Source organism: Triticum aestivum, chromosome 5A (genome assembly GCF_018294505.1).
Source record: "Triticum aestivum cultivar Chinese Spring chromosome 5A, IWGSC CS RefSeq v2.1, whole genome shotgun sequence".
Taxonomy (NCBI): Eukaryota; Viridiplantae; Streptophyta; class Magnoliopsida; order Poales; family Poaceae; genus Triticum; species Triticum aestivum.
The window spans coordinates 9,414,716-9,442,626 of NC_057806.1; the positions used below are offsets into that span (position 1 = coordinate 9,414,716).

Below are 27,911 nucleotides of genomic sequence, written 5' to 3' on the forward strand. Positions count from 1 at the left end.
GGACTTTTATAACTTGATGATGGACAATATTGATGAGGTCGTCGATAAACGTTTGGCTGCTTTGAAGGCCATAGAGAGAGATAAGTTGAGGGTGGCTAAAGCTTACAATAAAAAGGTCAAGTTGAAGAGTTTTCAAGTTGGCGATCTCATGTGGAAAGTGATTCTACCAATTGGTTCGAAAGACAGAAAATTTGGGAAGTGGTCTCCAAGTTGGGAAGGTCCTTTTAAGATTACAAGAGTAGTTCCTGAAAACTCATATTTGGTGGAATCCGTACAAGGGACATTGTTACCTCGAGCTCTCAATGGAAAATATTTTAAAAAAATACCATCCAAGTGTGTGGCAAGAAGCCTAGATAGGCAACGGCCGATATATAACTATCGCCCTTAGCATAAAGATGACCGATACATGATTATCGCCCTAAGAAGAATAAATGACCGATAAATAACTATCGCCCTTAGGATAAATCATGGTCGATAAATAGTTATCGTCCTAAGAAATATAAATGGTCGATAGAGTGTTGACATTGTCCTTAGAATGAATACATTGCCAATTATTTTTTGGCGCGCAAGTTTTGCCCAAAAACAGGGGGCATGTGTTGACACCAGAGTTTGGCATTGTCAAAAACATCTATATCAATATAAAAAGACCCAAAGGGGCGGATCCAAACCATCTCGACCGTCAAATCATGTTATCTAGCGGTTCAAATTGCTCCAACGTTGAGCACCAAACACGTTTAACGCTCTAATTACCCACCACTGCCATTGGTTATAAACACATTTTGACTCAGCGCTATCCCATGAAATCTACCATGTAATTAATATCCTACCATTTCCGCAAAAAAGTAATTGATATCTTACCAATTACCAACGTGCAACAGATATATCTTACCTAATATATGCAACTAATATCCTACCTAATACGTACATTATTATTAGTAAAATATAAAGACCCAAAAAGGCAGATCCAATTAATCTCGGCCATCAAATCATGTCAATTCGACGACCTAGACTGCTTCAATGTCGGGCGCTCAACACGTTTAGCGTGCAGTTAATTTCATGCCAAATATAGTGCTAATCACATAATTACACACAAATAATATTCTACTTAATATCCGCATGCACTTAATATATTTTCAAATTAATATGCATTGCACATGCATATTGACTAGTATTTAAGAAGGCCTCAAATAGAAAAGTGCTCAAAGTGATAAAGTTTCGTATCATCGAAAGGAGAAACTTTCATATTTGACCCATAGCCATCCAATCTCATCTCTAAGGCCGAAAATGTGTTCGAACTACTGAGATTTTGTATTTAGAACACTTTTCGGTTTATTACGCCCCCAAGACGGCCCCATATGAAAAACTGGTTTACACGAATTATCTTTTTCTCGACGAAACGATCGATTTTGATATAAAGATTGTCCCAATTTGAGGTCATATGCAAAAGTTAGAGCCCGCACAGCGCGACGCTCCAGTGGGCAAAATATGACGCCCGGAACGAGACACACATGTGGGTATGTCTGATGAGCTGCGTGAATAAGTAGCTGTTTTGCGCGAGCAATTTGGCCCTGAATATGGCCTCAAATTTAATAATGTTCAACATGAAAGTTGTTCGCCTCGTCGAAACGAGTAAATATTCTTTTGGCCGCATTTTCATCAGAGGTCGTTTACTGCCACAAAATTGACCCGCAAGGTGCAGCCAGGTTGTAAACCGAACAGTTTTGGAAAGTTCGGATTTTGAGTTGGACTCAAACTAGGGTTTTGGACGTGAATTATAACTTTTTCTTACACGGAAAGTCAAGCCGCCTCTTATATACATGAGGGGTGATGGCCGATTGAAACAACAACACACAATCGCAAAAACTCATCTATAAACTTTTGTCTCCTACCCTAGTTTTCTGCTTCTCGTTCATCGGTGTTCTTCGCTTCGGAGAGCTTCGATCTACGAAGTCCTAGGGGCGGGCGAACCGACATAGGGCAGCCCATCACCGCCGTGCGTCTAGACAGGGTCTCTCCCGGCCACGTGGGGTGTCGGGTCTTCAAAAGTGTTCGCCGGATTGTCTTGCGTATCGCGATTCCGGTGAGCCTCCTTCGGCGACGTGTCTGGCGTATCGCGCTCGACGCCGAGGGTACACGGTGACGTGTTCGTGTGCGAACAGTCTGTGCTGCTTCTCAGGGCTAGACAAGTTTTGTCGTGTCGTTTCCTCTGTTTAGGCCGTGCCATGTGTTGTACCATCCCTTATAGTCACTCTTTCTTCTTCTATCAATGGAAAGATAAGCAAGCTTTGCGTATTCACAAAAAGGATTTGGGACAAAAATGAGTATTGATGTTCCGGTTTCTGTATTATTTTGCAGCAACTTCAAATTCTTTAGCAGAACAAGAATCAAATTTAGAAATGTTAAAAACGAATATAAGAAAGGAAAAGTTATATACATGAATACGTAGTAGAAAATGGATAAAAGCGCAAATATATGTCAGAAGAAGAAAAATCTCTTGTAGTACTATAAAAGAACATAACAAAACAAAACAAGACTACTCAGGTTGCTTGCAAATATTGTTGACAAAGGCTACAATCAAATAGTAACTAGACAGGGATCAATTGTCAATATTACAATGCCAGCCAGCATCACCATACATGTTTGTTTTTCTAGAAACGGGACTCACACCCCGGGTTAAACTGAGGCCTTACAAGTTCTAGGAACGGTAAAATGAGTTTGATACAAGGGTCAAGTAGTGACCGGACTGCGACACAGCGCAGGTAAGATAAAGTACGGCTAGAAGATACCATGATCACCATATGGATAAGATAACCTACGGCTAGAAGATACCATGACCACCATACGTCTCAGCAACCAAACGCAAACTGAAACATTTTCCACCAAGCAGACGTGTTGTTCCATACCTAGGTTAGGTAGGTGATGACAGTGCTGACTCAGGCATCATTAGGAAGCATCCAGGTTGGGATCTCAATACGAAATCCATACAAGTATGGACCCAAATCCTGCGCCAATAGGTACACATCCCCACCATAACCTCCTTGTGCAGCAGACCTGTGAGCTGTAGACCCATTTGAGTTCCTTGCCTTAAAAAGAAGGCTGGGAACCACCTCACTCTGCCGGGTTATGTTATTTGGGAGCACCACTTGTCGTGCTACCCTTCCGATCAGCAACACAGCATGATTACCGGGAAATTCAGCAGGAGGCCCCATGTACAAGTGTCCATCCGCTGCCATTCTGTGTTAGCACTAATCTTGTCATGATTACCAGCATGCATGTTTAGTTTTGAGTTTGCATGTAGTTTAGATGATCTAGGGCAGTGTATGTAGGCCAATGATACTTCAGCTACGCGCGTGAAGAAAGCGAGATGTCGGGCTGCCGTGCGATGCGGTGAGCACGGCAAGATGCCGATGATGTCGTGCGATACGGTGAGGCCGTGAGAAGCGGCGAGACACGACGAAGCTGGAGGGTGATGGGCTGCTCGTTCAGGTTGAGCCGAATGATTTGGCCAAGCCGTAGTTAGTTAGAGTGTGCTGGTTGGTTGTAGCTAGCTAGCTTCGTGCATGAAGTAGTAGGCCACGTTGAGACGTGGAGCTAGTTTTAGATATGGCCGAGTCGTGTGGCCGTTGGAGTGATTTCAGGAGTAGGATAAGGCTGTTAGTGCATGCATAGATTAGTGGGATTAGTTGCCGAGAGAGGTGGCTGGCCAGTGCGTGTATGGTCCTTGTATATATATGTTTCAGTGGAGTAATGAAGAAAGGAGGCCGTGAGGGCTAGAGAAAAACATGTAGCCAAGGTGGTAACCAAGGAAGTGCTTGGGGCAAAGCTGTTCGTCTTCCTTGGTGTATGGCGTGTGTGTGTTGAGTCTTCTCACCGTGTGTGTGTGTAGAGAGAAGAGAGAGACCTCAAAAGAGTTGTGCGAGGCAGCTCGGGGTAGAAGAGGAAGCGGCGCTGCAAGGAGGCGGCGCCAACATTCTGAACCAGCGACCAATCTCCATGGTGGCTAATAACGGATAGCCATTAGCGATCAGGCGCACTAGATAGTCCATACTAGTCTGCCTAGTTGTCAGTCGAAACCAGGATTGCAGTCTCAGCGCCCTTGTGATTGTTCTCATAGGAGACACATACTGAACTCCGAACGCCTGGGCAACCCTCAGCAACTGTTCGTATCTGCGATATCCTCTCCATTCCCGCTCTCGTTCATGCCCAACACCATCCGGATAGAAGCGGTGGTAGTCTCTTAATAGGCTTGTACCATTGAGTGGCTGTAACACAGGCACGCCGCGGAGAGCCCCTTCGATTTTAAGTGCAGCATCCATGCCGGCCAAGACTGCATGTGCTCTGCAGTTCCCTGCAAAAAGCGAAAACATTAACAACAAAGTACGAGGAACCATACACATTATATGCAGTATAAATAGGTGTGTTATTAGTATGCACGAACCCTCCTCTTAAGTATGACAAATATATTAATTTTACTTGATTGTTTGTTTGAATAGTTTGTCCATATGCCCCTAGCACTCCTAACAGTGCAAGTGTACATGTGCTCAACTTTGTGATAGTACTTAACAAAAAATTGATTGCTCGATTACTTCTTAGATTGATTTATTACATGGTTCATATATACTCCACAATAATGTATATATCATGTGTGTTCCCAAGGACGAACACAAATTTTCTATATGACGTATACAATTCTTTTTGAGGATATAAGTATTTTTTTTATTTCATGCCCCTAAAAAGGACCTCTCTCTCTCTAAAACGTAATATATACTCCACAAAAGAGTATATTCCCTCACGCAAAAAAGTGGTATATTATCTAAAAAAGTAGCTGCTTGTGCAAAAAGAAACAGTATATACTCATTTGAAAACAAAGCACCACTGCTATGCACCCCTCAGTATTATCTATGCACCACTGCTCCCCTAAAATATGGGAGATTGTTGCGTCTTGCGTGTATGCATCATACGGAGTAGAAAAAAAATGCACGAATATTGGTTTAGCCTTGTGGAATTAATTAACATGGAAACCCTTTAAACAGCAACCGACTGAGAAGGGCGTGGAAGTACATACTGCTAGGCCGCTAGGAGTACAAAAGAGTATATAGTAGAGGTGTCAAGAGTTTAGACTTACGGTTATCGCCTTGACTTCTAATCAGAAAATTGGTCCTGACGGTATTCATTATGCAGTCAGTAAATGCTCAATTCAACTGTCCCAGGGCACTGCAAAAAATAAATTTAGATGTACAGTCAAACAAAAATAAATACCCGCAAAAAAGCAATTCAGATTAAATTAGATGTAAAAGGTTAAGGGAAGAAATAGTAGGACCTTAGCATTGCACTTATCGGGATTAGTACACTCGAAAGCTGGAACCCTATAGAGTAGGTTGTCTATGGGGTTGTTTACTTGATAACAACGCGGACAAAGCCAACCCTCAGCACTGAATTTATCCCTTATTAGTAGTGCGCGCTGGTCGAGATCCTCAACTGTTGGAGCAGCAACCCGATTAAACGCTGGTGCTGTTGGGTCCATGCTGTAATAACGAGAAAAGGATACATTAGTTTCGTTCCAGGATCGACGTTGCTGGACAAGTAAAACACAGGAAGAAGAAGAACAAGAAGAGAGAGAGAGAGAGAGAGAGAGAGAGAGAGAGAGAGAGAGAGAGAGAGAGAGAGAGACAGAGAGAGAGAGACAGAGAGACAGAGAGACAGAGCTAGCATGCCGTCGATCTACGTTGCTCCTGGATTTGTTCCAGGATCTACGTTGGTGAACAAGTAAAACGCAGCAGCGAGAAGAAGAAGTAAACATAAAATCAACGGGAGGAAGAACAAGATCATCAGCGACACCTGGTGAGGATCCTTGGGTTGGGGAGGTGGATGGCGAAGAACTAGCGTCCGGGAGAGAAGGGAAGAACGAGCGTCCGGGGGAGGGAGAATGGTTTGTTGCGTACTTGATGAGATGAGACGCTGCGCTAGTACTTGAGGTGGGAGGAAGGGGAGCGGGGATGCATGGAATAAATGCTGGCTAGTTGGGCGCTGGTAGGTTCTGTGCCGCGCGAGAGTAGAGGAACAGAGATCTATACGTGCCTAGACACGGTAATGCACGAGAGCGCAGAATCATCTACTAATACATGGGCCCGTACGTACGTCCATGCTGTGTGTACGAGCCTATGCGGGCGTGACAACGCATAAAAAAACGCTCCTATCCAAAGCCTCTCTCTCTATCTCTCTCTTCATTTCGCTTTCACCCCTGACGATCCTCTTATGCTCTTCTTTTCCTTTTGGCTTTTTCTTACTAATCTACACGTGATGATTGCATGCATCAAACAAGTACTTGGATGGTCAATTCTAAAATGGCTTGATTGACATATTACGAGCACTTAATTGTCGGATTGTTTAGTTGTCATATTACAAAACACTTAGTAGTTGCCAGGTTTCAAAATACTTATTACTAGTTGACATATCACAAGTACTTGGTTGTCAGACTTTAAACATGCTTTAGCTACCAGATTATGAGTATTTAGGGCATCTTCAACGCGGAACCTCAAGCTGCCCGTAACCGTCCGGACCGTGTGTTCTGGACGTGCCGTGCCGTGCCATTCAACACGGTCCTCCATCCGTCTGCATGGCGGCCCGCAGTGGCGATTCCACTAGGGAGGCTTCAATAGGCTTAAGCCTACTCTCTAAAATCCTACTTAAGCTAAACTTTACCACTTGACAAGTATGTTCTGGTGCTTTACATGCAACAATTGCAATGCATTTGCTAATTTGACTTAGGAATTTTGTGTTTTAAGCCTACCCTCCAATGTCCTGCTAGATTCGCCACTGGCGGCCCGGACGCATTTTTTTCCGCAAACCAAAGACAATCCTGGGGGGCTTTGCAAGCGTCCGGACAGCACCAACGCCCGCTTCTGGCCACCCTGGCCCACCCAAATCCCTTCTCCCACGTCCGCGCGCGTTCCCGCCCCGCGCCAGCTGCTCGCATTCATGCCTATGTAGAGTGGCCGCTCCACATTGAAGCCAACTCAGAGCGGAAGCGTCTCTCACTGCCTCCATCATTGAAGCGGCGCGTCGGCCGAGGGCATCGTCCCACTGCATGTGAGGCTGGACACGCCTCATTGCCGCATTCAAACATCTCCATTAAACCTGTGCGTGTGCCGAGAAACCTACTCCAGCACACGTCCATTCATGAGCGGGTCGGCATTAACCATAACGCCGGGCAAGCTCCTCCTGTCAGCCGGCTATTTTCAGGAGGCCAGAGCCGGGCAAGAATCACACCACTCTGCCGCTCCCTATCTTCTCCTTCCACCATTTTCTCCAACCTTTTGATGGCATCCGACAAGCTGAAAGAGCAGTTTTTTGGCATAAAAGTCGGGTAGGTGGCCGGCCGAGCCAGCTGGATACGAGCGAGGCAACTCACTGCTCCACCTCCCTCACCTAGCCCAGTTGTGCCAGTTGTCGCTCCAAGCCAATGCGTGGTTCAGCAAATCACCACCCCAAGCAAGCTCATGGAGGAATGGCGACTTGCTCCACGTAGGAACGCGGGGGAGCACGACGGCACTGACATCATGGTTGCCATGGACCAGGCCAGCCATCGTGCCATCCCCGTCAATGTTGGCGGCACCGCGCCCGGTCGGTGTAGAAAGACACGGAGATCGACGAGTCGGTGGCCAGCGCCTGCCGCCGCCAACATCGAGGTAAAGTATAAAATGGGAGGTCGTCGTCGCCTAGGTCCCAAGAAGTCCACCGTCGGCCCGTCACCAGCTTGCACAGCTGGTGACTTGCCCAGTTCTTCAGCGCAGACCATCGTTGCCCCTCGCATCGGCTTTACCGAAGCGGAGTAGGGACCCTTCCCTACCGGTTGAAGCGCCCCCCTTCCCCTCCGGCTGAACCACTCTCTTTGCCACTCTGATGAGCAGCACAACCAAACACAGGGAAGATATGGGGAAGAATATACCTCTGGGGCTCCCGACAGTCTAATGAGCGGGTTGCCTGACATGGGGAAGACAAAAGGATCCGTGGCGGTCGGTCGTAGACTAGTGCAGTGTATATGTGTCATGGGAATGGAGCTCCACGGACCGTATGTGCACATAGTTTTCCCTATTTAGTTAATATATGTCCAAAATGTAAATGTTTTCGTCCGGTTTGTATGAAATTCGCCGTGTTTGCATGCATTTTGTCTAGTTGGTTCAAAGAGTGGTTGAAATGTATGCGGGCAACGCGTTGGATGGCCGCCTCATGCATCCATGTCCGCAAACTGGTCCCCCTGTCCACAGACAGATGCGGCAGGAAATTTGTGGGTTACCATTGGAGATGCACTTAGTTACGAGGATTTAATAAACACTATGTTGCCAAAGCGCGCCTACCCGACCAGCCCGGAGCAGAATCTCTGACCCGTCTTAGACACAAAGCCGAGCACAAGCCCCATGTCATCGCCATCCCGAAGTGCGAGCAACCCACATGCTGCCAGTTTCTGATCCAGGAGAAGGCATGGCACAACCACCACCCGCACCCCGCCCCCGACCACAAACCGCTGCCGCCAGGGCATGCACGATCGTACCGGCGCCCGTACCATCGCCGAACCTCCACGGCACCACCAGAGCAAAGGGCCACAACCAACCAGCCACCAGACCTCTCCTGGACAAGGGCAGAGGGGACGAGGAAGAAACGGCCCCACGCTGCGGCCGGCGGCACTGCCCCCACCCATCAGATCTAGCCACCCCAGATTCGGGCGAGGCCCGCCTAGGGCAAACAGGCGCCTAGGCATGGCAGCATCGAATCACCCTCCAGCCAGGGGTCTGTTGTCGCCCGCACCTCCGACGGACGAGGAGGTCCACCCACTTCCCGCTCCCGACCTCAGCCCCGCTGCCAACGAGGACACCAACACGAGACATGAGCTTAGACGAGCTCCCCACACCTCCCCGTGCCGTCAGCTGTCCCCTAGCGCCAGATCCAGGTGGATCTAGCCAGGAACCCTAATGTGCGCCTCCACCTGCGATCGACCCACCAAGCAGCCGCCGCACCATGCCCGGGGACAGGCTGCCGCCGCATCGCCACCAGACGACCGTGCCGCCGCCTCGTACCGCCGGGCCCCGCCGAAGCCCAGCGCCTCCACCCGAGAACGCGCCCCTGTGACAGTCCCTCACAGGCAGAGGAGAAGGGAAGGCCCCGTCGCCGTCGTGCCGGCCAGGCTTTGCCCGGCAGCGCGTACCGGCGGGGAGGGAGGGATGGAGGCGGGGGGGCGAAGGAGCGGCAACTAGGAAAAAGGATGAATTCTTAGATGGACACTCAGTCGTATTCAAGTGAATTTCTTTTTTATTTCTATCTCCTTCATATAGAGCGGGGAGCACGCGAGTTGGTGTCCGTGTTTGGCGTCCTCATACATATATACTAGTACTGGCTTGTCACGTCCATGAAGGAGCAGCACAGCACATGCACATGCACAAGCAGAGACCAGGTCAGGCATTGATATGCGCTGGGATACGTTAGCTATTATGCTGATCGCTGCCACCGATATCTACGTGTCGACCTTGCAATGGATGTTGATGATCTTGCATGCGCACTGCTCGGCGTACTGTCTCCCGCAGGCAGCCATGCATGGCTGGTCCTTGTGCAGCACACGGTGACCAGAGGAGAGAGAGAGAGAGATGAAGCGCTTAACCGCCGGCGTTCCCGCCCTTGTAACGACTTGTGTAGGTTATTACATTGAGACCTCACGCCGGCGAAGTTTTGCTAATTAAAGCTGAAGCCAGTCTCTTGTGTGAGACAAGAGACGGCATTCCACAGAAGAGATAAACGCTGCGCCTGGGTCCATCTCCGTCATCTTTTACCATTGCACTCCACTGCATGTAGCACTATAATTACTCTAGCTGTTTTGTTGTTATACCACGGCGCATGCATGTCACACGACCTATGGAACAGTGCGAAGATCGTAGGCCACTGTTTACATCATTTCTGATTCCTATAGAGCCTCGTAGCCTCCGGCCAGCTTGCTCTCACCCTGTGCCATGCCCATGCCCATGCCCATGCGTCGAACAGTGTGAGTACCTTTTCTCGGGCACAGGCTACGACGACGGGCTATACACGAGTTAGGCCAGCTCCAACGTATACAGATACAAACGGACGGGATATATACGAGTTTTTTTTATGGGAGGCTATACACGACTTATGCCAGCATGAGCGTGGGCTTGGAATTGTGGGCCTCTTTGATTCGCAGGGTTTGTTAAACGTGGGAATTGGAAAAACATATACTAGAACTAGAGTGGCATGACATTTTGAATACTACTCATACATGATTAGTATAGCCGTTTGATTGTGCGCGGGGAAAACGTAGGATTCTTCACATGAGGTTGTAGTGGATGAAACCTTTTCTATGAAAACTAGTGCTCCATAGAAAAAAATCCTGCAATTCTACAAATCAAACAAGCTCCACAGAAAAAATCCTAATGATTTGAATCATCCAAAATTCCTTTACTAGGAATTCTTTGGATCAAAGAAGCCCCGCATGAGCACATGAGACCAAAATTTGAACTCTACCATACCACACCTTTGCTCGTGCGTGCTTTCCTTGTACTGCTCCCATGATCCCATCCATGCTGCCGCGGCGTGCGCGACATCAACAAGATGCCAGCTCTTGGCGCGTAGTAAACGTACTCTGGAGCTGTTGCATGCACTCCATCTCTGACGTACTACAGCACTGTAGAGCTAGGGGATGCGACCTTTGCGTCCTCCAAAGAAACTGCACAACGCCATGCCACTGTGCTGAGCAATCATTCATTCCTTGGCCTCGCTCGCTTGAACTATGGCTGCCTCCTTAAATCCGTCTGTCCGTGGTATTGAATGCCAATGTCCCCGCCCCTGATTTATTGTCTCCTCTCAACTGTTCAAAAGCGGGCCTTTTTCTCCTGTGGGGTGTGCAGTGCACTCAGCCGCCACGCATATTTAATGGAACTAAAAGGAAATTAACGCTGGTGAAATGTTGAATATATGTAGACGATTGGAACCCATGTAGTATCCAAAGAACTAATCCATGAAAATCAAGCCTACTTCTCAGTCCTTGAAGGGTACTGACCTGGATACTCTTAAGACAGATCGTTTTCTTTGATATTCTTATCCTATGGTGTTGTGCATGAGTGGAATTAGATATGCATATATATTTTGCTCACTGGAATAAACTTTTGTACCACTTGGATTAAAAGCACAGAAAGTACCACTCTGGTTGCTGGCTGCATGCAACTTAATCATACACTCCTGATTAAATTCTACTAGGTTATGTTAAATTGTGATCCAAATTATACTGTGTTGGACTAGACGTAGTACAACCGGTGTGGGCCTTTGCGTTGACGTCGACGCGTACGAGTACAACTCGTTTACTTGTCCTCTAAGGACTCTCATGTATTGCCCTCTTATATACCCCATGTAGTCGCACCTCAGACGGCCTGTCGTCTCGTGCTTGTAATACTCCTCCTCATAGTGATTGCGCCTTCGTGCGTCCGTGGTTTTCTCCCGCAAGGGTTTCCACGTTAAAATCTGTGTCTCTCTGTCTCGTTTATTCTCATTATTATCTAACAAGTGGTATACAGAGCTGAGGTTGCATATACGAGTTTTGAGACGAGAGTTAGGGTTTCAGTCGCGTGCGCTGCCGCCACCGCATCGCGCGTTTCGCCGAGTCCGAGACGAGGTCTGCTCCACGGGTGATTTATCTGTGTTGCAAGTAGCCGAGACCGACGGAAGTTTGAGCCGATCAAAATCCGCTGCCCTCGCGCACACGCAGCGTCGCTGGTGCGTGAGCTGCCACTGCTACTAGTCCATCCATCAAAGCTACCGGATCAAGTCCCGAGGTACAATACCGGTTTGTGTTTTTCTGCTGCTTCACGTGGTCAAACCTACGAACCTACTGGTGTTACTACTTGCTACGTCCATCCGAAGCCACTAGGTGCTACTGTTTCTAATTCCGTTTGATCTGCATATTAAATTCTATCAAGAATTTTTCTATCGGCTTGCACTACTTTGTGTACACAGATTAATCTACTCATGGCATCCATGAAGTACGATTTTTCGCTGCTGGACCGTGACAAAAGGTTTATCCTATGGCAAGTCAAGATGCGGGCGTTGTTGGCACAGTCCGACTATGATGAAGCACTGGATAGTTTTGGGAAGAACCGAATTCAAGATTGGACTGATGAGGAGAAAAGAATTGATTGTAAGGCTTTGTCACAAATTCAACTCCATTTGCATAATAATATTTTGCAGGAAGTTTTGAGCGAGAAAACTGCCGCCGCTCTATGGTTAAAGCTGGAAGGGATTTGCATGACTAAAGATCTCACCAGCAAGATGCATCTGAAGCAAAAATTATTCCTGCACAGGTTACCCGAGGGAGGTAATGTTTTAAATCATATTTCAGAATTTAAGGAGATTATATCCGATCTAGCTGCAATGGAGGTTAAGTATGAAGAGGAAGATACTGCTTTAGTGTTACTTTGTTCACTGCCAAGTTCTTATACCAATTTTAGAGACACCATATTATACAGTCGTGATACTCTCACGCTTAATGAAGTTTATGAAGCTTTGAACTCTAAGGAGAAGATAAAATTAATGGTGCCTCATGATGGTTCAAGTTCATCCCAAACAGAGGGATTATCTGTTCGTGGCAGGACAAAGGAGAAGAACTCCAATAATGGAAACAGAGGCAAAAGTAAAAACGGCTACAGGGGCCGGTCACAATCCAGAGACAAGAAATATTGCAGGTATTGCAAGAGAGACGGGCATGACATCTCTGAGTGTTTCAAGTTGCAGAACAAGGAAAAGAGGAAAGGTAACCAACAAGGTGAAAATTCTGCTAACGTTGCTCGTGATGATAGTTCCGATGATGCTCTTGTCGTTATTGCTGGATGTGCTGAGACCAATGATGAGTGGGTACTTGACACTGCATGCACTTTTCATATGTGTCCACATAGAGATTGGTTTAATACTTTTGATTCCACTACTTCTGCTGGTTCCGTTTTGGGTTTTGATAATTCACCATGCAAGATTGAAGGCATAGGTTCTATTCGAATCAAGATGTTTGATGGCATAATCAGAACTTTGACAGATGTTCGGTATATTCCGAAGATGAAGAGAAATCTTATTTCTATGAGTGCCCTTGATGCAAAGGGATACAAGTATTCAGGTGGAGATAGTGTTTTGAAAGTCACCAAAGGTTCCCTTGTTGTGATGAAAGGTGACTTAAGTTCGACCAATGGTCTTTATTACCTTCGAGGTTCTACAGTTTCAGGTAACGCTACTCCAGTTGTTTCAAAGAATTTTGATTGTGATGCTGCTAACCTTTGGCATATGCGTCTTGGACATATGAGTGATCTTGGTTTAGCAGAGTTAAATAAGAGAGGTCTTCTTGATGGATATGAACCTGGTAAATTGAAATTTTGTGAGCATTGTATCTTCGGCAAGCACAAGAGGGTGAAGTTCAACACTTCGACTCATACAACCGAAGGTATTCTTAATTATGTGCATTCTGATTTATGGGGACCATCTCGCAGAAAGTCACTAGGTGGTGCTAGTTATATGCTGACTATTATTGATGATTATTCGAGAAAAGTTTGGCCTTATTTCTTGAAGCATAAATATGAAGCATTCTCAGCATTTAAGGAGTGGAAGATTATGATTGAAAGACAAACTGAAAAAAAGGTAAAGATACTTCGCACTGATAATGGTATGGAATTCTGTTCTAAGCAATTTAAGAATTATTGCAAGTCTGAAGGCATTGTCAGACATTACATCGTTCCTTATACTCCTCAACAAAACGGTGTGGCTGAGCGTATGAACAGGACCATTATTTCCAGAGCCCGTTGCATGTTGTCCAATGCAGGGTTGCATAGACGTTTTTGGGCTGAGGCCGCTTCCACTGCTTGTTATCTCATTAACCGTTCACCATCTATTGCTCTTAATAAGAAAACTCCAATTGAGGTATGGTCTGGTTCACCTGCTGATTATTCACAGTTGAGAGTTTTTGGTTGCACTGCTTATGCTCATGTTGATAATGGAAAGTTGGAGCCTAGGGTTGTTAAGTACATCTTTCTTGGTTATAAATCTGGTGTTAAAGGTTTTAAATTATGGAATCCTGAAACCCAGAAGGTTGTTATTAGCAGAAATGTTATCTTTAATGAATCTGCTATGTTACATGATGTTTCATCTACTAATGTTCCCGTTGAGAGTGAACAGCAGCCTATTGTTCAGGAGTCTACTGTTCAGGTGGAGCATGTTATTGATTCAGGTGATACATCTGGTAATGAAATTGTTGATGCACATGATGAACCCGTCGTTAATGATGATAATGTCACTCCCACTCCAAATCAGCATATTGTTCCACCCAGTTGGAATCTTGCACGTGACAGAGTTAGGCGGGGTACTAACAAACCTGACAGGTTAATTGAAGAGTGCAATATTGTTTCTTTTGCTTTATCTGTTGCAGAAGAAATTGAAGGTAATGCTGAGCCTTCTTCATATTCCGAGGCTATTATTTCTAGTGATAGTAATAAGTGGATGACCTCTATGCATGATGAGATGGAATCACTTGAAAAGAATGGCACTTGGGATTTAGTAAGATTACCTAGAGAGAAGAAACCTATTCGTTGCAAGTGGGTTTTCAAGAGGAAAGAAGGTGTTTCTCCTACTAATGAGACAAGATATAAAGCAACGTTAGTTGCTAAAGGTTACAGTCAGATTCCAGGTATTGACTATAACAAAGTCTTTTCTCCTGTTGTGAAGCATAGCTCTATTCGCACTTTACTCAGTATTGTTGCCATGCATGATCTTGAGCTTGAACAATTGGATGTTAAAACTGCATTTTTACATGGAGAATTAGAAGAGGATATTTATATGGAACAACTTGAAGGTTTTGTTATTCTTGGAAAAGAAAAGCTTGCCTGCAAGTTAAAGAAATCTCTTTATGGATTGAAGCAATCCCCGAGACAGTGGTACAAGAGATTTGACACCTTTATGCTCTCTCAAGGTTTCAAAAGGTCTAACTATGATAGTTGTGTTTATTTGAAAACTGTCAAAGGTTCAACTATTTATTTGCTCCTTTATGTTGATGATATGCTTATTGCTGCAAAGAGTATGACAGATATTAATGAACTAAAGAAGCAATTGAGTAATGAATTTGAGATGAAGGATTTGGGTGCAGCAAAGAAAATTCTTGGCATGGAAATATCCAGAGATAGACCGTCTGGAAAAGTGTATCTAAATCAGAAGAGATATATTGATAAAGTTCTTCGTCGTTTTAATATGCATAATGCCAAGCCAGTAAGTACTCCGTTAGCTGCACACTTCAAATTATCATCAGCTTTATGTCCTAAGTCAGATGCAGATATTGAGTACATGTCTAGAGTTCCCTATTCGAGTGCAGTTGGTTCACTTATGCATGCCATGGTTTGTTCTCGTCCTGATTTATCATATGCATTGAGTGTTGTCAGTAGATACATGGCTAATCCTGGAAAAGAGCATTGGAGAGCAGTTCAGTGGATTTTCAGATACCTGCGTGGTACTTCTAATGCTTATTTACAGTTTGAGAAATCTAGAGATGGACTTGTTGGTTTTGTTGATTCTGATTTTGCTGGTGATTTGGATAAGAGAAGATCACTCAGAGGTTATGTTTTCACCATTGGTGGTTGTGCTGTGAGTTGGAGAGCAACTTTGCAGTCTATTGTGGCTTGTTCCACTACTGATGCCGAGTATATGGCTATTTCTGAGGCATGCAAAGAAGCTATCTGGTTGAGAGGTTTGTACACTGAGCTTTGTGGAGACTCATCTTGCCCTACCGTATTTAGTGACAGTCAAAGTGCTATATATCTTACAAAGAATCCAATGTATCATGAGAGAACAAAGAACATTGATGTCAGATATCACTATATTCGAGATGTTGTTGCTGAAGGTGATTTGAAGGTATGCAAGATAAGTACTCATGATAATCCTGCTGATATGATGACAAAGCCAGTTCCGACCAATAAGTTTGAGCTTTGCTCAGGCTTAGTTAGTATTTCTCACTAGTCCTATGGACTTTGATGCACAAGGTGTTTATACTGATTTGGATGGAGTTATCTACTTTCTTCGACTACTGAAGGGAAATTTGGATCAAGGTGGAGATTGTTAAATTGTGATCAAAATTATACTGTGTTGGACTAGACGTGGTACAACCGGTGTGGGCCTTTGCGTTGACGTCGACGCATATGAGTACAACTCGTTTACTTGTCCTTTAAGGACTCTCATGTATTGCCCTCTTATATACCCCATGTAGTCGCACCTCAGACGGCCTGTCGTCTCGTGCTTGTAATACTCCTCATAGTGATTGCGCCTTCGTGCGTCCGTGGTTTTCTCCCGCAAGGGTTTCCACGTAAAAATCTGTGTCTCTCTGTCTCGTTTATTCTCGTTATTATCTAACAGGTTACAATGAAATGACGGTCTTAATTATATATGTACGAGGTTAAGTTAATTATATATGTGTGTACCAACATTTTTTTATAGCTTACAGCGAAATGCAGCAATGCCATTGACAACCTCCATGCATGAGTTGACCGTCACTGAGCTAACCTTATATTCATGCACTTGTTCATCGATAATTCAATTCAGATTCGACGGACAGCACAGCACAGAAGTAGTCGAGCAACGAGCCGGCATGAGCGTGGGCTTGGAAATTGAATGAGCGCATGAGACCAAATTTTGAAGCAATTCATTCTACCCTACCCCACTTGTGCCCATGATCCCATCCATGCTGCCGCCTCGTGCGCGACATCGACAGGAAGCCAGCTATTTGGCCGCGTAGTAAATGTACTTTAGAGCTGTTGGCCAGAGTTGAGCACCGTAGAGCCGGGGATGCATGCATGCGACCTTGGCGTCCTTGAAAGAAACTGTACAATGGCATTGCCACTGTACTGCTTATCCATTCATTCGCCTCCCTTGAACTATGGCTGCCTCCTTAAATCCGTCTGTCCGAACCGATGTCCTTGACCATACACTCCTGGTTAAGTACTACTCCTACTAGGCTAGAGAGAAATGATGGTCTTAGGTATGTACTCCCTCCGTTCTAAATTACTCGTCGTGATTTTAGTTCAAATTTAAACTAAAATCACGACGAGTAATTTGGAACGGATTTGAACTAAAACCACGACGAGTAATTTGGAACAGAGGGAGTACTAGGTTAAGTTAATTATATGTGTAGCAACATTTTTTTATGGCTTACAACGAAATGGAGCACAGCAATGCGATTGACCGTCATTGAGTTAACCACCTTTTTCGAGCTAACCCTGATGTGTTGCATTCATGCACTTGTTCATCTATTAATATATAAAGGGCGACTTTATCTAGAGACTCACGCAATAGATTGGTTCCGTGTAGCGTGAAAACCGGACTGACGCGCCAGCCTTTTCTAGCCATGGTACAGTAGTCTTCAAAGCGCTGGCTGCTCAATGGCTCTGTTGGGAAACTTTGGGAAACACTTCTTATCAGTAGTATGATACGAAGCCAGCGCCAGACCACTCGTTGTCCGTTGATTCTGGTTCAATCCCACGGTGGAGAACGCTAATTCTTTATATCTCTCGGTGCTGCTAACCACACCCGCACATCACGCACGCACATGTCCATCTATATATCCCCCTAATCTCGCATCTTCTCCGTTCTCCCATTCCCATCCATCGTTAAGCCTGTATGCGCACCTCCTTTCAAGCTTGCCATTGACATCGCCACCCCAGCCCTATCCAATTTCGCGGCCTAGATTCAATCTGTTGTGCCCCCGTGCTTCCTTCCCATCTCGTCCCTCCGAGCCCAAACCCTTTCGTCGATCTGCTCCGTGATGCATCCTCCAGCGGTTGGGAGAGGACGGTGAGCGTGACATGCTGGTTGATGGTGGCCATGGCGTGCAACGTGGAGCATCCTAGTGGTTGTTGTTCTCGTCACCGGCATAGGAGCAAGCTGGCAATGCACGCTCGACTGTTAAAGGTCTACAACATCGGCCACACGACGGTGCCGACCACGGTGCTCCTTTATGCTCGCTGGTCTCGACACTCACTGCTTTTAGGGAGAAGAGGAGGTCATCAAAGGTAGGGAGGAGATGGCGTCCGGAGTGGAGCGTCGAGGGACGTTCGGCATCGACAAAGCAGGCATGAAGCATCCATGCTTCCTTACATGGATTATCTGCTTCTTCATGCCTGATTCATTGCTTCCTACCTAGCCTTGCCCATGCATGAGGACATTAGACATGCCAAGTCTTCCTGTAGCACTGTCTAACCACCACACTCCAGCTGCATTGGTCTGATCTCATCGACACCACTACTCGAATACTTCCCTCTTTGTATGGTGCTCGTGTTCTAGTAGGGGATCGACCCATTGTGCTTCAATGTTTGTGTCTTGTTGTATGGAAGCAAAAATAATAATATATTCTGGAAGAAAAGTTTGTTTTCTTTGGAAGCAAATTATGATCTCATTTGGAAGCAATGTTGATGGAAACATACATCAATCAGAAAGTTGGTCGCTGAAAATATGTACATGCAACATTGTAAAGACATTTCAACTTTTTTAGAAGCACATGTATGTTGCGGCATCTTATTAATTTTGTATCCAACATATCTATATTTTGCTTCCTGCCACAAAAATGTAGCTCCGGTTACACAATGACCAGGCGTTGTGGTTTCGCAAAACATTTATGCTTCCTACACAGTTGAACAAAGTTTCAGTTAGACACTAATCATGCTTCCAACAGTTGCACACTATGCTTCCTATGCCGCTTCTCAATCAGGCATGCTTCGATCATTACTGCATGACACTTCAAACGTTCAGATTACATGTACAACCCAACATTTCAGTTTAAACGTCCTAGCTTCAACCGAGAATATATACGGTTGGAATGATTTTTTGGAGCATCCTTATTTTGGAAACAATTTTTTTTTCAAATAATATGTTTCCATGACATGAGTTTCCATGATAAAAAAAACAATTTTTCCATGTCATGTTTGCATTGCAAAAAAAAAGAACATGAACAGAAAAAAATAATTTCTTTATATGTGTGTTGGAAGCAAATCCGTAGTTAGTGGGAAGCATTATTTTTTGCATTTTTTTGTTGGAAGCAATCACAGCTTACCAAAACAACTAACGTAATTTCTGGAAGCAGTTAGTTACTAATATCACGTAAAAAAGGGTGGAGAGGTCAGCGGGAGGATAGGTGATAGTCATTACTAGAAGCACTTAATTAGGAAGGAAATAACTCAGCAACCTAACAATTATACTCCTATCAGATCTGGCAAATATCATGATGCTAATCCTACGGCTATTGAGCGGTCTGATGGGAAGCAAGGGATCAGTAGTCTGATCCCTAGCGGTTCCCGGAAACTTCCCCCCTGACCAAAAGCATGCACCTTTGAACTGCTCGCATGAAAACTTGCCTAAAATGCAATCCGGATTGTCATGACATGGCCATTGATTTGCCAGGGCAGGGAGCCGCTCCATTGACTGCCATTTTTCTGGTGCCGGCCGGTTCAGCACTTATTGCAAAAATGCATGTTTAATGCGTATTCAACACGCCTGTGTAGTAGCATCTGTTCGTCTTTGTCCTTTTACTATGAGCTACGTACTGAAAACCATGGCAAGGGCCTGCCTTTTACAGCGGCCGCGGTGTAAAATCGCCACTGGTTTGAGGCTCCCCATTTGCAAGGAAAGCAGATAGCGTGTTTTTCTCTAGGCCTCCAAAATCATGCACGGCCGCTGATCCCGCTTACTTTAAAGCAAGTTTCGGATTATAGACCCCGTACAGGACGTGTCCCATGCTGGTTTCAATGTGCATGGTTTCCCGTTGAGCACGGTGACCAGCAAATTTCTTCCTGAGTTTTGTTTTCTTCCCACCACTCTGGCTTGCTGTTGGTGTCATGATTTACAGGTTAGCTAGGCTTGTTGGTGTCATGCATCCATGGACAATCCGACAATGGGGGGGAGCAGCATACGATTTGTGCTGGACAACTACACCGCGAGAAAACGTTGCCAAAACTGTTGTACTCTAAATGTACACTGTTTTGCACAAGGGTTAGGATAGTACTGTAGAGGATCTCAACCAAATTTACGCCTCGTTTGGTTACGCCCGCCCCACGTGGTTTTGAGGCTAATCCACGGTGATCCACGCGGATTACCCTCGCTGGGGAACAAACCTGCCCCATCCACCTTTCTGCGTCCGTTTAAGCCCCGTGTGGCCTTTCCCGGCCCCAAACGTCTCCAAATACACGCGGAAGAAATCATCCTCTGGCACCCCGTGGAATAAATCCTGAGCGAAGCGCAATTCTTCTCTCTCCCGATCGACTCTCGTCTGTCTCGAGCGAAGTGATTGAACCGAACGCATCTCTACTCCTACTCCTAATGAAGGAGTTGGTAGCCTGGTACGGTCTTTTTTCGTCCGGTTTTATTTCGTCTGACCTCTCACCATTCCTTCCGCTGGTTTTTCTCCCTTCCGTTAAAAAACCAAATCCCATTAAGGTTGCGCTTGGATTGACTGTAAGTTAATACGGGTGTATCAATTTTACAAATGTATCTTACCGGATTAGAGTGTTTCCGGCCGGAAACGATCTTTTTACAAGTGTATCCGATAGATAGAAATACGACAATCCAAGCGAGGCCTAAGGGGGATCTTGTTTCGTGCTTGCTTTGGCAAATGCTGATTCAATTCAATTACATAAATAACAGGTAACTAAGAATTAAGAAATCACATCATCTATGTGAGATCACCTTCCTAAAAGACGGATATAAGACTTTTTTGATAACCTTCCAATACAAAATCATATATATTCCCACATAACAAATCACTACTCCCGCGCGCTATGCCATTTATTATTATCATTATCTCTACTATTAATTGGTAATCATAAGTTTCCTAATATAACAAAAATAACATATCTTTTTTCTTATGAGCGCATCCGCGCGTACACCATGTAAGACGCCGATGTGATTCTCGAGAATGCCAGGGTGTGGATCATGGTGTCGAGGATGGCTGTGGCGAAAGGCGGGTCATCGGGCCACCACATACAGTCTTATGCGAATGTTGTCAAATTATGTTTCTTTTAAGTCATACAGAGAGCCAGACAGGCTAAATTCTCAAATCAAATGTGATCATTTAAATGTCAAAAAAATCGTTAGGGAAATGCATCCAACAATACTCGGTAGTTGTCCTCGTCATTCGTAGCAGCCATTCACGTGAAAATATTATGAAAATTGAGCACATAATCAAATTGGAAATCAAACCATTAATGCAATTAATTAGTTAGAGATTAACTACGCATGCAATTAATTAGGTCCATTTAAATAGAAATTTTTCGCACTGAATCAATTTGAAAATCAAGTCATTAATGCAATTAGTTAATTAGGTAGACAATTTATTATGCCTAGAGATAATTAGAAGTACTCCCTCTCTCTCAATTCGGATTCGATAATTCAATTCGGATTCAACGACAGCACGGAAGTAGTCGAGCGACGAGCCAGCATGAGCGTGGGGAAATTGAACGAGCGCATGAGACCAAGTTTTGAAGCAAATCATTCTACCCTACCCCACTTGTGCGGTTGTGCACATGCGTGCTTCCCTTGTAGTGCTAGGAATACTACTCTCATCCATGCTGCCGCGGCGTGCGCGACATGGACAGGACGCCAGCTATTGGCTGCGTAGTAAATGTACTTTAGAGCTGTTGGCCAGAGTTGAGCACTGTGGAGCTGGGGATGCATGCGACCTTGGCGTCCTCCAAAGAAACTACACAATGGCCTTGTTTGGATCCCTAAGTTAGAGTTAGATATAGTTAGATTGGGCTCAAATAACCCAAAAGGATCCAAACATGATGGGTTAGTTTGGGTTAGTTGGATCTAACCCACCCCAAAAAACTAGCCCACACTAGAGGAGCTTATTTGGGTTAGTTTTTCTGGGCCCACTAAAAAAATAGTAAAAAAACTCACCCCTCCCGCACCAGATCCCTCCTCTCCACCCACCTCGCACGACTCCTCCCCATTGCGCCGCTCGCCCAAGCGCAGCGCCGCGCCGCCGGAACCCCGGGAGCGCCCTCTTGCGGCCCCGCTCGCCCTCCTCCGTCAGCCGCTCGCCCTCCTCCGGTCGCCGCTCGCGCCGCTCCCTCCTCACCGGCCGCCGCTCGCCCTCCTCCGTCAGCCGCTCGCCCTCCCTCGGTCGCCGCTCCCGCTGCTCCCTCCTCACCGGCCGCCGCTCGCCCTTCTCCGACCGCCGCTCGCAGCGCATCTAGGGGTGAGTTCGAGGGTTCCTTCTCTGGTTGCTAGATGGACAATTTATTCCATGAATTTCTGTAATTTCGGTCATGTGTTTTGGTTGCTAGATGGCCAGTCTAATTCATGAATTTCCTGAAGAAGGAAGACTATTATTGTACATGGAAACAAAAACAGATTAAGGAAAGAGTGCAATATCGTTCAAGGCAAGAGCAAATTAAGGAAGTCCATCCGGTATTAGAGGACTGCTGTTATTTACGTCCTTTCTGGCCTTCTGTTCCTAAATTATCTCGCCTACAGTTACGGCCACGCTGTGTTTTTTCATTCCTTGTATACCTGCAACGTCCGGTCATCATGGGAACGGTACACGGGACGCGGCGTCGACCCGCGTTCCGGGCTACTATGGCTTGGATTTTATAGGATACTTTGTACCTCAATTCCTTCTGTTGTGTTTCGTTTTCTACTATCATTGCTAAATGGCTGCAATACAGACATGTGAAAAGGTGGGGGCTGAGGTTGTTCTTTGCTATTTATATTTACTTACATTGCTTTGCCTAAAATGTGTATATTTACTCCTGTCCTGTGTATCACAATCGTTGTTATAAAATGCTTGTGTAAAAGTGGAACCGCATGCTTGTATAAATGTTCTGTGTATCACAATCCTATGTATAGTTGTTTGTCGTAGAAGTTGGTTATCTTAACCTATATATTTTATCCATCTTTTCATGTGTTCCCGAATATTACTCCGGTCTCCTTACTCTCTTCTTTCTGCGTGTTTCCATTGTGCTTTCCTGAATGTGCTACTGATTCTTCTCTTCTGGTGCAGGTAGTATAGCTTGGAGTAGAGCACCCGCGATGGATGGAGACGGCTTCGACGTTTGGGGTTCGCAGCCATCGGCAAGCGGCCCTGCTACCCATGCCGGTCTCGACCTCAACTCGCAAGCACCGGTGTCGGAGGGGTTCCCGGGGCTTGGGCTCTACGGAGCCTTCCTCCAGAGCGATGATGACGAGCTCCTCCCTGGGCGCGTCAGGGGCTCCGGGCTCCCTCCCTATCGCCCACCCTACGCCCGGCGACTGAACTTCGGCGGCTCCTCGGCGGCGGCAGCCAGTCGCGGAGGAGGAAACGGTGGCGTGTTCCTTGGCGGGTCGTCGTCGGGGGTAGGCGGCGGTGTTCGGCAGCGCGCCAACTCGGCCGCCGCGGCACCTAGCCGCCGTAACCAGCGCACCGGCACGGCGTTCAGTGGCGGCGACGTTCGGCAGCGCGCCAACTCGGCCGCCGCGGCACCCAGCCGCCAGGCACCGAGGAGTGCTGTCCGTGCGCAAGCATCCGGCTCTGGCGCTCCCTTTGACAATGGTGATGAAGAATTGAAGGATGACGTGGAAGAGTTTGCGAGCTCCGGAGGTCCCTCGGTGAGCCAAAACAATCGAGCCCAATGGAATGATGCTAATAGTGCTTGCTTGTTAGAATTGTGCATTGAGCAACGTGCAGCAGGAACATATAATGGTGTAACAATGACTGCTGAAGGGTACCAAGCTGTTATGGACGGCTTACTTGCTAGAAGGGGGTTGGTGTATTCCCGTGTGCAGGTGAAGAACCAGATAGGCGTACTCAAAAACACCCACTCCTTTTGGCGATACATGCAAGTGCACACAGGGTTGGGGAGGAAACCAGATGGAACCATTGATGCCGACTCTGAGTTCTGGATAACACAGACAGAGGTACACTTTTCACTAAGGCTAGCTAGATGTGACTCAACTACATACTGTACATATGTTTCATATGCTAGGCTGGGTTGTGCTTATTTTGGTTAGCAGAGGTGCACTTTTAACTAAGGCTAGCTAGATGTGACTCAACTACATACTGTACTTATGTTTCATATGCTAGGCTGGGTTGTGCTTATTTTGGTCAGCGGCAACAAAATTTACTCAAAAAGTGAAGTTCAACTACAATTCTAATTATTTTTACATAATATAAATGCTTTATTCTTCTACCCACTGTACTATTTTTAAATCTTGCTTGTTCTAATTTGAACCCACTATACAATCAGTGAATCAGATTTTTTTGCACTCCTTTTTCACTTTTTCTTGGCTGCACATACAGGATGACTCATTTTAATAATATAGTAGATAGATTCTGAAGTGTGCTCTCATATCCTAACTAGTTTTACATTTTCACTATCTTGCAGAAAAAGCCATACCTAAGGAAGTTGCAGTGGGGTCCTCCAGCAAACGAGGAGTTGCTTGATCAACTGTTCAGAGGTTGCACCGTGGATGGAAGCACAGCCTTTGTGCCTGGAGATGATTATGGTCAGACTCAAGGGCAAGATGCAGGGGCAGAAGAGGAGTTTCAAGGAACACCTACAAGTACAAGCAACCAGAGGAGACAGAGGGGCAAGTGGTCATTAAGCACTTCAAGCACTTTGACTAGTCCATTGAAGAAGAGCAAGAGCCCAATGGTGAAAATTGTCAAGGACATAGCCAATACCTACAAGGAGTCTGTCGCAGCCAACACTAAGCAAATGCAGAAACGTGCAAATGAGAAGGCTGCATTTTCTGTGAAGAGGTGTCAGGAGCTGGCATTTGAGTGCGGTGTTCAGCAAATAGTTGACTCTGTCTATGCTATGTCCAAGATGTTCGAAACGGAGTACCAAAGGGAGTTCTTTTGTGGCCAATTAACTCCTGAGCTTAGGTTGGGTTACTTCAAGAAATGGTGCAGAGACAACAATTTGGAGTAGTTGGGAAGTGTGTGTTAAGATGTTGAACCTATTTAAATTGTTGTATGTTGAACCTGTCATGTGTTTGTGAGGCGTTGAACTATTATTTGTGTTGAACCTATTTTGTTTTATCTGCGGGCCGAATTAATTTCATTTGCTTACATTCCTTCAAGTTTTATGCTATGTGCTGACGATTTGGTACATGTGTTGAAGCAGGAAGAAGATCATGTCCCCATGACTGAGGAAGAAGAATATGATGGAGGTAGCACAAGTGAGGATGAGATCATATCCATGTGCCGCAACAATTTGGTGTAGTCCGAGAATTTAATCTTGAAGTTGGTTCCTATCTTGGGTATGTACTCTGATAACTACTTTGTGAAACTACCTAGGAGGGTCAGTGGATATTCTGGTTTGGATTGGGTGCACGAGACACTAGCCCGAGATACCCAATGCTATAACATGTTTAGGGTTGAGAGACCTTTGTTTAATAGGCTACATAATACTTTGGTGCAATCATATGGCTTGAAGTCCACTACAAAAATGACATCTGTAGAGGCTCTAGCTATGTTTTTATGGATTGTTGGATCACCACAGTCAGTTAGACAGGCTGAGAACCGTTTCAGAAGGTCTATGGAGACAGTAAGTAGGACATTTAATAGAGTTTTGGCATGACTCCTCAGGTTAGCACATGACATAATTGTACCTAAGGATCCAACATTTTCAGAGGTGCACCCAAACTTAGAAAATCCAGTATTCTGGCCACACTTCAATGACTGCATAGGAGCTATAGATGGGACACATGTGAATGTTGTGGTGGATAAGAGTAAGAGGGTTCCATACTTGAACAGGCACAATGAAACCAGTCAGAATGTGCTTGCTGTTTGTGATTTCGACATGAGATTTACATTTGTGATGTCGGGATGGCCTGGTTCAGCACATGACATGAGAGTTTTCAAAGACGCCGTAACTACTCATCAAGACAAATTTCCACATCCACCACCAGGTTTGCGACTTGAACTGTCTTGCAATATTTTTTATCTAACTACACTAGTTCATCTAAGTCTCATTCTATGCCTTTCATAATATGTAGGGAAGTATTATGTGGTTGATGCGGGATACCCAAACCGGCCAGGCTACCTTTCACCATACAGATGTACAAGGTACCATGTGCAACAATGGCAAAATGGCCCGCCGCCACAAGGTATGAAAGAAACCTTCAACCATGCACATGCCAAAGTTAGGAATGTCGTTGAGCGATCCTTTGGAGTGTTGAAGATGAAATTTAGGATTTTATTGAACATGCCAAAATTTCCAGAGGACAAGCAAAGTAGAATTATTGTTGCCTGTATGGCTCTTCATAATTTCATTCGAGAGAGCAGAATTGCGGATAGGGAATTTGATGCTTGTGATGCAGATGAAAATTATAACCCAATGCCTAGTTCTTCTGCATCCGCATGGCCAGAAGATGAACCTCTTGTTGAAGATATCAACATGAATGCCTTCCGTGATGAGTTAGCTCATGCTTTGTTTTATGGAGTGTAATATTTTTTGAAGCTTCGATTGACGACTTGTATGTTTAAGTTATGTTTAAGTGGGACATCTCATTTGTATGGACAATTTTTTTTATCAAGTTTTGCATGCTTGATTTGTAAACATGATTCGTTTATGTCAATTGTGAGCGGGAGGAGGCCACACAAGAGCCGGCCACATCAAATCCGGCAGAAAATAGGGTCTAAAGTAGCCAAATGATTGAGAAGGAGCATTTATTGTCAATCTAACCTTGCTATCCAAAAACCACTTTGGTTAGAGTTAGTTCAAGGTTAGTTTAGAGTTAGAATCTAACTCTAGCCTCTAACTTAGTTAGAGTATCCAAACAGGGCGGCGGCCTCCAACTTTGGCTGCCTCCTTAAATCCGTCTGTCCGAACCCATGTCCCCTGCCCCATGATTTATTTACTTGTCTCCCTCTCAACAGTTTGGGCCTGTGGAGTGTGTAGCGCACTCAGGCCAACTCCACCGCACGACCCTAAACGGACGTCCGGATTGGCCGAATTTTGTCCCTTTGGGGCGCCGATGGGTTCGCCCGTGTTCGTCTTTGTCAGATGGGTCGTGCGTGCGCGCACCGCGCGGCCGCACCCCAAATCGTGTCCGGGGTGGACGTGAATAAAAGAAATATTAAAACTAAAACGAAATAACTAAAAAAATAAATAAACACATTTTAAAAAAACATAAAATATATATAGGGGGCGGCCACAAAACGGCCCAGTTTCCACGGCCACTTAAAAGGCCCATTTTTCATAATTAACATATAAAACAAAATAAAAAAACGCCTCCGCCTCCCGCGCGCTCCTGCCGCGCCCGTCGGTGCCGTGGCCGTCGCCGTCTTCACTGGCCGCCGGTGTCGTCGTCGTCGCTGACGAAGTCGACGTAGTCCAGCGGCGTCCAGAGGTGGGCCGGAGGTGCGTGGTGGACGGGGGCCGGCTGGACGGCCGGAGGTGCCTGCACCACCTCCTCCCGTGGCGAGGCCTCCCGCTCCGGTGACCGCGGCGGAGTGGGGCACCAGTTCACGCCCACGCCGGCGGCCATCTCCGGAGCAGTGCAGGACCAGCCCCACTCCTGGGCCAGCAATTGTTGGAACACGGCCGGCGGGTCGTCCCTCCTCTCCTCCTCGACGGGGAAGGCGGCGTCCCCGGCGGCAGAGAGGGCCATGGCCTCCTCCAGGCCGTCCCGCTGCCGCTCGTCGTGCGTGTTCATGGAATCGTCCATGACACGCTGCAGGAGACGAGCCTCCTCCTCCGCTGTCATGCGAGGAGGGGGAGGGGGCGACGGAGACGGGGAAGGCGACGGCGTGGGCGTCAGGCCACGCACCCGCGTACGCCCGCGCGGATCTGCACGTGGCCTCCGCGGCCCCGACACGGTGCCGGCGAAATAGGACGCACGCCGCATGTCGTGCTCGTCCTGGA

At 46.1% G+C, this 27,911-nt stretch overlaps 2 protein-coding genes and 2 long non-coding RNA genes across 4 annotated transcripts; 3 read left to right on the forward strand and 1 right to left on the reverse strand.

The window, feature by feature from the left end:
- Window positions 1-2,471: 2,471 nt before the first annotated feature.
- LOC123106327 (uncharacterized) lies at window positions 2,472-5,937 on the reverse strand. Its single transcript, XR_006451299.1, has 4 exons — window positions 5,839-5,937; window positions 5,321-5,525; window positions 5,126-5,214; window positions 2,472-4,348 (listed from the first exon to the last, which is right to left on the reverse strand). It is a non-coding gene; the product is annotated as an uncharacterized lncRNA (long non-coding RNA).
- A 16,256-nt stretch (window positions 5,938-22,193) lies between these two features.
- LOC123101127 (uncharacterized) lies at window positions 22,194-23,746 on the forward strand. Its single transcript, XM_044522728.1, has 3 exons — window positions 22,194-22,258; window positions 23,063-23,646; window positions 23,702-23,746. Exons 2-3 carry the CDS (start codon window positions 23,092-23,094, stop codon window positions 23,744-23,746), a joined length of 600 nt encoding a protein of 199 aa, XP_044378663.1. The 5' UTR covers window positions 22,194-22,258; window positions 23,063-23,091.
- LOC123106328 (uncharacterized) lies at window positions 23,563-25,083 on the forward strand. The gene is made up of 2 exons (XM_044528527.1): window positions 23,563-23,955; window positions 24,423-25,083. Exons 1-2 carry the CDS (start codon window positions 23,749-23,751, stop codon window positions 24,969-24,971), a joined length of 756 nt encoding a protein of 251 aa, XP_044384462.1. The 5' UTR covers window positions 23,563-23,748; the 3' UTR covers window positions 24,972-25,083.
- Window positions 25,084-25,171: 88 nt separating this feature from the next.
- LOC123106329 (uncharacterized) lies at window positions 25,172-26,403 on the forward strand. The gene is made up of 3 exons (XR_006451300.1): window positions 25,172-25,302; window positions 25,799-25,953; window positions 26,041-26,403. It is a non-coding gene; the product is annotated as an uncharacterized lncRNA (long non-coding RNA).
- The last annotated feature ends 1,508 nt before the right edge of the window (window positions 26,404-27,911 follow it).